We start from the raw sequence: 11,036 nt of genomic DNA on the forward strand, positions 1-11,036 counted from the left end.
ATATTCAATAGATCTATCAAATAGATATTATTAACAATCTACTCTATATCATAAAATGTCACCATTGAGTTTGAAGTCATACTAAAATAAATTTAACAAAAAACAAGAATTTATTAGTTTTGACCTAATCTTTGTATGGAAATCAATAAATCTGAGATTGCAATATGGCTTTTGATAATAATGTACAAAATGTTGCATTAACCTTCTGACATAATGCATCTGCAGATTTATCACCTAAAGCTGCTTGAGCAGAATTAACCCTACCTAATTGTAAGAGCAATACTGTAGTATCCTCAGCGAGTGGTGGAAAAGCAAGACATATTCTTGTCAATGAAGGTAATACAGGCATAAATAGAGATACTCGATCTTTAGCAGGCAATACTCCTAACAAAGTTATTAGAGTATTTATTGCTAATCTGGAAACACTTAAAGCTTTTGGAAGTGCATATTGAATTGCTAAATGTGAAGCTAAATCAACAGCGAATACTTGTTTTTCTGGTTCAGGTTGAGATAACAATTCAGGGATCCAATCAAGACAAATATGCATAGATGGGATTCCAGAAACAGTAATTGGTAATAACTCTCTTGGATATCCCTGCAAAACATGTGTAAATTTAAATGTAATACATTAAATATTTATAAAAGTTACTTTTTTTCTATATTAATAAGATATACCTGAAAATGGACTAATTTAGCCAAAGAAGGATCTGCTATAAATATTTGATGTAGGTATGAACAGATAACACTTCGAATTTCTCTTAAAGACCACATCTGTCCAGGAATTTGTCTATCTTCTTTTGTTTCCAAACACGCTTCTAATAAAATTTGTACAGCAGCACTTTCTTGACCAGCTATCAAAGCTGTTTTCAAATCTTCTCTTTCTGTTTCACTTGATAATTGACCAACTTTTTCCGTTAAAGGTCTATCTTGTGTATGTCTGGATAGTTGAGATCGTGATGCAGCTAATACTGCTTGTAAAATCCTAGTATAATAATTTAACATTGAGTTAATATTTGATTTTATCAATTTTGATATTTATTAATTGTTACAATTTACCTTAGAATTACTGACAAAACTGGAGCACATCTAAAAACTCTTGTATCACATCTTAATACTTGTAAAGGATCTAATACAATATTTTCTTGCGTAAGAAATATATTCTTGACTACCATATTTTCAACTAATAACGTATTTATAGATAGAACCCATAAACATCTTGGCAAAACAGTATTTAATCTTAGCCATACTTGTTTATAAAGTTCTGCGAAAATAATATTTTCAATATAATTATATTTTTAATTATTTCTATAAATGTGTTATTAAATTTTTATCAATTCAACTCACACACAAATGTGGTCTTACCTTGTATATATCTTGGAACTCTATCATTGAGTATAGCTTTAAAATAATGTATTATTATTTCTGTGTGTGGCCAAATATCTGTTGGCTTCATTGCCATCAATTGTCGCAATAATCTTCCTGTCCTTGATGGACATTTATTAATGTGACTAAATGCTTCAACAATTGCAATATCAGTAATCTTTGTACTTTCATAATTTACGATAGGAGAATCTATATTAATCATCTCATCATCAAGCCAATCATCTACTAAAGACAGGTGTGGAAAGTGAGTTGCCAATAGTCTAAGAAGAGGTGAGAATAAACCAGCATAATTCACTTGATCTCTCTGTACCTGTTGAAGGAGATACTTTATCGGTAGTTCAGATAAAAATTCAGTTGAGTATGATTTCACTTTTCTACCTTGTGATATAAATATATGCATATTGGATAATCTAACATCTTCATAAAGTAACAAGTAATATAACAATAACAATTGAGATGTCAGTGAAGGTTTTAATGTATCAATGTCCATATTATGCATTTCTCCTTCCACAATGTTCATCAGATTTTTTTTAAAATCAAAATTTGCACCAAAAACACTATTTTGAAATACTCTTCTTATTTCGTCTTCAGTAATTGGTTTGTTTGTATGTTCTGATGTTTTATTATTTGTTACTAAAATAGAATTAACATACACCTCAACTAAAGCTGGCAAAACTGGATGTAAAGGTGGCACACTATCACACATCTGTCGATAGATCCAATTCTTGATGGGTACTCTATGCTTTGCAAATGCTCTTGACTTTAATAATTGATGTATACAATGTACTGGTAAAAATCCAGGAATTGTTGCATTTAAATTTGCAGTTACTGGCACTTTAACGGCATGAGAAGTTACTACTTGCTCTGTAAAGATCTCTTGTGTAAAAATTTGTTTCATCCTTGTAAGATTATTTGGTCTAATTGGTATTTTCATACCCAATGTTGCACACACCAATTCACAAATAGCTGACAATTGATTACTGTGGAAATGAATGGCCATTAAAAGAAGCATTTCTCCAAAGCTTGCTGTCACACCACTAGCACTTTCAAAATAAGCTTCTTCACGTACTAGCCACTGTACCCATTCAATACTACGCTTTTCAAGGCTATGATGCCCTATCAAGGAAGGACAAGCTATAAGCATACAAAGTCCTAGAGATACGAATCTTACTCCAGCTGGTGACGGTGGAGGATGTGATGTTAGCAGTTGAACTATCATAGAAACTTCATCATCTTGGAATTTAATACCTCCGATACCTCTTAAAGCACAATAAAGTCTTAATAGTGCACTTGCTTGAACAACTTGTGATTCATCTAATTGGCTATCTGTACTTTGTAAAGCAATAGCTTGTAATCTCCTGAGTAATTCTTCTCTCAATGATTGTAATGCGGTATGGGACTCCCACTTTCGTTTTTGTCCATTTCTTATGAACATTGCTATCCATGTTCTAACTTGTTGATCACTGCCAAGTAATAAACCGGATATAAAAGCAACAATATCGCTTTCTGGTTGTAATGTATTCGCATGTTCATGTTCTAGACTTAAAGTAATTGCCAATGCAGGCATTCTACAATATTCCACACATTTTGCTCTTATAGCAAATGCTTGACTTGGATTCATTTCACATAACATTGTAAGTGTTGATGTTCTAATTCTCCCTAATGCAGATTCTTCTTGACGTTCTCCATTAGCTATCAAATGTCCACACACTTCTGAAAAACTGTCAGGATTATTAGCAACAATCCAACAAATAATATGTGGACCATGTTTCACATGTAAAAGGGTCTCCGTTATATCCAATATCGACAAAAGAGTTGGCAATTCAGCAAGTGCAATACATATAACGTAACTAATTTCTTCCATGTATACAGCATTGTCGAATAAATCAGATTGCTTGATTTGAAAGTCTTGATTCTTTCTAAATTCTTGAATTTGCGATGCTATGAATAAAATTTCACTTAAAACCAAACGTATTCTACGTGTAGATTCACTTCTCTCAAATTCCAATGCAAGACCACTTTGCAATGATTGTGCTAATACACTGTCTGCTTGTATGCCTCCCAATTTTTGTCTTAAAAAATATATCGTATATATTAGTTAAAATATTCATAATAATATATTTAATTTATAAAATAGAGAATATAAATTTGTATTATATTCTAACCTTAATTGTTGTTCTTTGCGTACATCAGTTTCCAAGGCATGAAAATCGATAGAAAGTAATGCAATTATAGAATTAACTGATTCAATTCCAGACAAAATTGATAAAACTTCTTTTCTTGCTTCTACACATTCTTTTGTTATATCCAAAGGGGTAATAAGACTCATCCTAACCAAACATGGTAAAATCGGACGAATTTCCTTGTGCGAACATTTTGATAATTCTTTGATATTTACATTTTGTATCGCTGTAAACACGTGAGGAGAAACGCGTGTATTAACATGCATAGAATATGTTTGATTTTTTCCAAATTCCAGCGACATATTCACGAAAAACAATCTAACAATCTTCACACTAGACTACTGCTTTCAAATATACATGTAAGTATGTTAAGGCTGTATTTTGTCCCTGCTTTTATAATATGGTTTACGCTACAATGAGAACAGGCGTAATTTTTGACCGATTTTTATGAACAAGGTTTCAATTTAAAAACGAAGGTTTAATTTAGGACCTTGATTTTTCAAATTTTCGAAGAAGCTTTATTCTTTTTTAAAAAAATTGTATTAAAAAATGATGTTTATTCGAGGAAAGTTCATGCAAAAATAAAAAGCTTTTTCAAAAATTTGAAAAAGCAATTTCCTAGATTAAGCTTTCGTCTTCAGAATGGGATCTTATCTATTAAAATTAATTAAGAATTATGCTTGTTCTAATTGTTGGGATAAATGCTGTTTGCGACATTTTTCGGAAAGAAAAAGTTTTGTACAGTGGCGCCTCTCGAAATTTGCGACAAGAGAGAAGAAGCTCGTACACCTCCTACTGAATTCCATATCATGATGAATAAAGTATGTTTGCCGTGAAGTAGCGATTACCTGCTTGTTTGTGTATGTATTGGGTTGGCAACAAAGTGATTGCGGAAAGTGTAAAGTCCATCTATCGACAAAATCCGCAATGACTTAGTTGCCAACCCAATATATATAAGTAATACTAATATATTCAGAACTATTTCAAAAGGAAAAAAATGCATTACACGATAATCACACGAAGAAGCATTTTTATACTTTGATCAAATGATTTTATGGCAAAAATAAAGAAATTCGTATTTAGTGTCACAAAGAATGTAAAGCGGGACAAACTTAAAATACTTTCGATATAAAATTACAATACTTAAAAATTTTAACATCAGAGTAGTTGGTTTAGTGTAATATAAACATAAACGCATTATTTCACGACTTTGACAGTTCATGAGTTAGTTTTCTTTTGTCCTCCGACCTGTGCACACCGTGATTCACTTTTCTAAACGCGAAACCTAATAAATTAATATAATCGATAATTTTATAATTATGTAAACGATTTTTATTGCTCGCGGTATAGAACAGAGTAATATTTAAACAATAGTTCATTTATTTAAACATTAAAAAGTCTGAATCGCGCGCGGGACTTAAAATAATTTTAATTTGAACTTCTATTACTTTAAAATTTTTATTTCGGAGTAGTTGCCTCGTGTAATATAAACATAAACGCATTATTTCACGACTTTGACAGTTCATGAGTTAGTTTTCTTTCGTCCTCCGACCTGTGCACACCGTGATTCACTTTTCTAAACGCGAAACCTAATAAATTAATATAATCGATAATTTTATAATTATTTAAACGATTTTTATTGCTCGCGGAATAGAATAGAGTAATATTTAAACAATAGTTCATTTATTTAAACATTAAAAAGTCTGAATCGCGCGCGGGACTTAAAATAATTTTAATTTGAACTTCTATTACTTTAAAATTTTTATTTCGGAGTAGTTGCCTCGTGTAATATAAACATAAACGCATTATTTCACGACTTTGACAGTTCATGAGTTAGTTTTCTTTTGTCCTCCGACCTGTGCACACCGTGATTCACTTTTCTAAACGCGAAACCTAATAAATTAATATAATCGATAATTTTATAATTATTTAAACGATTTTTATTGCTCGCGGAATAGAATAGAGTAATATTTAAACAATAGTTCATTTATTTAAACATTAAAAAGTCTGAATCGCGCGCGGGACTTAAAATAATTTTAATTTGAACTTCTATTACTTTAAAATTTTTATTTCGGAGTAGTTGCCTCGTGTAATATAAACATAAACGCATTATTTCACGACTTTGACAGTTCATGAGTTAGTTTTCTTTTGTCCTCCGACCTGTGCACACCGTGATTCACTTTTCTAAACGCGAAACCTAATAAATTAATATAATCGATAATTTTATAATTATTTAAACGATTTTTATTGCTCGCGGAATAGAATAGAGTAATATTTAAACAATAGTTCATTTATTTAAACATTAAAAAGTCTGAATCGCGCGCGGGACTTAAAATAATTTTAATTTGAACTTCTATTACTTTAAAATTTTTATTTCGGAGTAGTTGCCTCGTGTAATATAAATATAAACGCATTATTTCACGACTTTGACAGTTCATGAGTTAGTTTTCTTTTGTCCTCCGACCTGTGCACACCGTGATTCACTTTTCTAAACGCGAAACCTAATAAATTAATATAATCGATAATTTTATAATTATTTAAACGATTTTTATTGCTCGCGGAATAGAATAGAGTAATATTTAAACAATAGTTCATTTATTTAAACATTAAAAAGTCTGAATCGCGCGCGGGACTTAAAATAATTTTAATTTGAACTTCTATTACTTTAAAATTTTTATTTCGGAGTAGTTGCCTCGTGTAATATAAACATAAACGCATTATTTCACGACTTTGACAATTCATGAGTTAGTTTTCTTTTGTCCTCCGACCTGTGCACACCGTGATTCACTTCTCTAAACGCGAAAGCTAATAAATTAATATAATCGATAATTTTATAATTATTTAAACGATTTTTATTGCTCGCGGAATAGAATAGAGTAATATTTAAACAATAGTTCATTTATTTAAACATTAAAAATTCTAAATCGCGATGACCGAATCATTTCTCCTTTTTCTTTTGACGAAAAAACATCTAAAGTGTCTCAGGATTTCTTCGCTGCAAGTATCAACGAATATTAAGGTAAATATATTTTTATATCTTACGTTTCTTCCATAATTTATACAGTTTCTTATTATAACGGTGATATTAATAATTTTGTTTTTATTTTGTTGTTTCAGAACTTAATTACAACCGCTCGGGTACCAGTGTTGTATTCGAATATTTGTATCTCTTAAATATAAATATCGCGAAGTAGAAGCAGTGTTCGTTCGTTCGCGTTTCGTGATTTAAAAAGCAAAAGTTTTTGCAACGTCTGCGTGCAATGCAGTCGTTAGAGTCAGTGTTTGTTCGGAAACTTTATTAATTTTTTAACAGTCGCATAGGCTGTATTTATAAAAAACAGTAGAGTTTCGCGAAGTAAATTCAGTGACCGATCGTTAAAAAATAACTATCGCGATATAGAGTCAGTGCATCATTGAAGAGATTCTTGATCAACTTCGATGTCGACCTACCTAATTTTCAACCACATATGAATCGTCTACTCTCAATTTCGATCTGAACGAGTATTTTGGAGCCATCGCAGAACTTCTTAAGTAGTGAGTGAATTTTTAAGTCCCTCCAATCACTCAATCATGTCGAGGACGAAAGGTCCGAATCGGCACGGGTGATTGGTTGTAATTAATTAGTAGAAGAGCATTGAGTGACCACGAGTAAATTTCCTCGGAGATTTACTCGTGAATGGTTTCTTATTTTGTCATTTATTTATTAGATCAGGATAGGGTCTTCTTGCTCAAACGCGTTTATAATTATTTGAGATTTTGAATATTTTAATACATTTTTAAATATTTTACTCGCGTGGAAATAAGTAAAGAATCGATATTCATAAGTTCTAATAAGGAACGAGTAAGAAGACACTCGCGATGGATAGTCTCTGGATTACAAACGAAACTGTAGATGATTTTATTATAATAATTAAAATATTCGTTTGTAAGAAGGAACGTCCAAGGGTTTGCTTTATATTTTTAAATAATTTTTAATTAAATATTTAATCAATTTAAATTGATATAAAAAAAGTCTCGATAGAGTCATTGGTTTTGAAAGAGAAAAATCGAGTAGAATGATTGCTAAAAAACAAAGAGACGTAGTCCGTAAGCCTAGATGATAAATTAATTATTTTTTAGCGTAGGATTTTCAGCAATTAATATACTATTATCTAATTTCTAATTTTTTTATAATTAATATCTAATTTCTCCCACGCAGCGAAAAAGTATCTTTCGAAAGGATAATAATAAGTTTTCAGATTCGTTAGGGTTGTATTAGGGTTTTCTTTCATATCTTAGAATTTGGAATAAAATTTTGTCGTTACAGTTTTAGAGTGATAATCGATTAGGTTGAGGCACGAAGCAAAGAAAAGGCTATATGCCGAAGACAACATGTGGCTCAAGAGGACAACTATTAGGCTATTGAGTTATTTTCGAAGGTTCACTAAGGAACTTTCGAGAATGGCTCTTAGTTTTACTATGTTAGTATTTTAATTTTACCATGTTGTCACTCAAAATGCTCTTATGGTGATGGGTGTAGGGGTGTAAATTTAGAAAACTGAGATGAAGTAACTTTCCATAAATATTGCCCACATTGCCATGCGTACGCGAATAGAATTATTTCATATTTTATGCCTTTTTAATATTAAACTTTTTTTTAAAACTTAATTGAATTTATGATCTAGTTTAATAAAATCAAATTTTACGTTAAAGTCGATTGATAAATTTAGCACATTTTATCTTTTCTAAAGTTCAATTCAATTCATAATTTTATTTTAATAAAATCGAGTTCTATATTAAAATCACATATCTATGAAATGTAAAAGTAATATAATATTTCTTTAGATCAGTATTCAGAATTTTTCATTCTTTTTTAATTAATATTCTTTTTTTCTTAGCTTTTAAGTTTAATTAAATTAAATTCCGAATTTTATCATTCGTATAATTAATACACATATATACATATTTTTTCTTTTTCCTTATTTCTTTTCAGCTAGGTCTAAGTCGTGAGATCGCGAACACGGGAAGGAATAATTAATTAATATTTAAACAATAGGATATTCTCAGCAACGTTATAGAGAACATGTACATATATTATCATATATTATCGATTAATAAATATAATATTTCTTTCAGAGAGAATAATATATATTTATATCTGTGTTCAGAATATTTCATTTCTTTTTAATTAATCTTTTATTTTTCTTAAGTTTAATCAAATTATGTTCAGCATTTTAACGTTCGTATAATTACTGTCATTTCTATTTTTTCTTATTTACTGTCATTAATTATCCTCTATATATAACTCGGGTGGGACCCATGGGAGGGGCCCATGGGTGTGGGCCTTTGTGCGGGTTGTTTTCTCTGCATCTTATAGAACTGCTTCTTTTTTCTTCTCTTTTTGGGGCTCTCCTTTCTATTTCATATTATTCATTCTTATTTACTATTATTAATTATGATTTATTAGTCTCGGGTGGGACCCATGGGATGGGGACATGGGTGTGGGCCTCTGTGCGGGTTACTGTCTTAGCATCGTGTAGAGCTGTTTCTATTTTCTTATCTTTCTACAGCTTCCTTTTCTATCTAATATTATTCTTATTTAATTATACTTTTGATTATGTTATTAATATGTTATTTCTTTTCATTATGTCTTTTCAGATTTTTATTATGTTATTTATTTTTAATTATGTTTCTTTAATATCTTTTTGTTATTTCTTTTTAATTATGTTTTTATGTTTTTAGGTTTGTTATAAATATATTCTTATTAATTTTAATTTTTAAGCATTAGGTAGGACCCACGAGATGAAGCGGACTATTGTTTCAGCAGCATGCAGAGCTACTTCTATTTTCTTATCTTTCAGCAGCCCTCTTTTATTATTCATATTTTTGTTCTTTAATTATGTTTTTAATTATGTTATTATGTTATTTCTTTTTATTATATCTTTTCAGAATTTAATTATGTTATTTCTTTTTAATTATGTTTCTTTAATATCTTTTTGTTATTTCTTTTTAATTATGTTCTTATGTTTTTAGGTTTGTTATTAATATATTCTAATTAATTTTTATTTTTAAGCATTAGGTAGGACCCATGAGATGAAGCAGACTGTTGTTTTAGCAGCGTGCAGAGGTACTTCTATTTTCTTATCTTTCTTTCATTCATCTTCTTTTTTTCTTTTTCAGGGATGATCAAGCAATGATGCATCGATATTCAATATGTCTTTTCTTTCCTTTTTCTTATTTTTTCCTTATCTTCTTTTTTTTCAGGATAGATCATCAAGGCATAGATTCACCTGCGGCTGGATGCATCGTCGTAGCATGGCTGGATTCATCATCGATTTTTCTACGCGAATACGGGCAGGATAGGAGAACACTCGCACGTGTGTCGGCTAGCACAGGCGTGGGTGTTCACGGTCGCGATTAATCTTCGTTTGATTGTTCGAATCGAAAACGCGAATTTAGAGTAGAGTCACCGTTTTTCTAACACTCACGTGAATGAACGCGGGCACGGCTTAAAAGTCCTACCGGGGACTTCGTTTATATTTGCTCGAATATTCGATTAGATTACCTCGCGAACGCGTTTTTTTTAGAGTAGAGTCACCGTTTTCCGAACACTTGCGTGGGTGTCCGGGCGCGATTAAAAGTCCTATCATGGACTTCGTTTTAGTGTTGAAATTCGGGGTGCGCGAACGGTTTACCTTGTAGTGCTGTACATAGTTGGCTGATATTATGACAATCCTCATATTTGGTAGCGGGGCGGAAATCTCGACAAATATCATGGAAAGTCTAAATACCGGTTAACATATGTCACTTTGGATTTCAACTTAGAGTCACCGTTATTCTAACACTCGCGTGAGTGTTCGCGTGCGCGAATAAAAGTCCTACCGGGGACTTCGTTTTGTTTGCTCGAATATTCGATTAGTTTATTTAGAGTAGAGTCACCGTTTTCCGAACACTTGCGTGGGTGTCCGCGCGCGATTAAAAGTCCTATCATGGACTTCGTTTTAGTGTTGAAATTTGGAGTGCGCTTCGGATTTCAACTTAGAGTCACCGTTATTCTAACACTCACGTAAGAGTTCGCATACGCGATTGGAAGTCCTACCGAGGACTTCGTTTGATTTCTTCGACATATCGATTAGATTACTTCGCGAATTTGGATAGAACAGTAGAATCTACGTAATTATAACAAACGTGAGTGTCGCGAACGCGATTAATACGCTTTGATTGTTCGAAATTCGGATGCACGAATTTAGATGTGCTTAATAATTCGTTATGCCTGAGGCGGAGGGTGTTGAACGGTTAAGCTTTCTGTAAGTGGAGTCCCTGTAGCTAAGGCTAGATACTTCCTGTTAGCTTTGTACCATGCCCAAGATATCCGAAGCGGAAGGCATAAGGGATCGGTATCGCGGAACGCGGATTTTAGAGTAAAGTAGAGTCACCGTTAGCTCGTGGGTCTCCACATGCAGCAACCTCCACGTGGTGAGACCTGGATCG

At 31.8% G+C, this 11,036-nt stretch overlaps 1 protein-coding gene across 1 annotated transcript; it reads right to left on the reverse strand.

Annotated features, from left to right (window-relative positions):
• Positions 1-42: 42 nt before the first annotated feature.
• IntS2 (integrator complex subunit 2) lies at positions 43-4,000 on the reverse strand. The gene is made up of 5 exons (XM_035880737.2): positions 3,549-4,000; positions 1,363-3,455; positions 1,057-1,261; positions 676-982; positions 43-595 (listed from the first exon to the last, which is right to left on the reverse strand). The coding sequence occupies exons 1-5, from the start codon at positions 3,866-3,868 to the stop codon at positions 143-145; spliced, it is 3,378 nt and encodes a 1,125-aa protein (XP_035736630.1). The 5' UTR covers positions 3,869-4,000; the 3' UTR covers positions 43-142.
• Between the last annotated feature and the right edge of the window lie 7,036 nt (positions 4,001-11,036).

This window comes from Vespa mandarinia, chromosome 19 (genome assembly GCF_050613455.1).
Source record: "Vespa mandarinia isolate Hongniang chromosome 19, ASM5061345v1, whole genome shotgun sequence".
Classification (NCBI taxonomy): domain Eukaryota; kingdom Metazoa; phylum Arthropoda; class Insecta; order Hymenoptera; family Vespidae; genus Vespa; species Vespa mandarinia.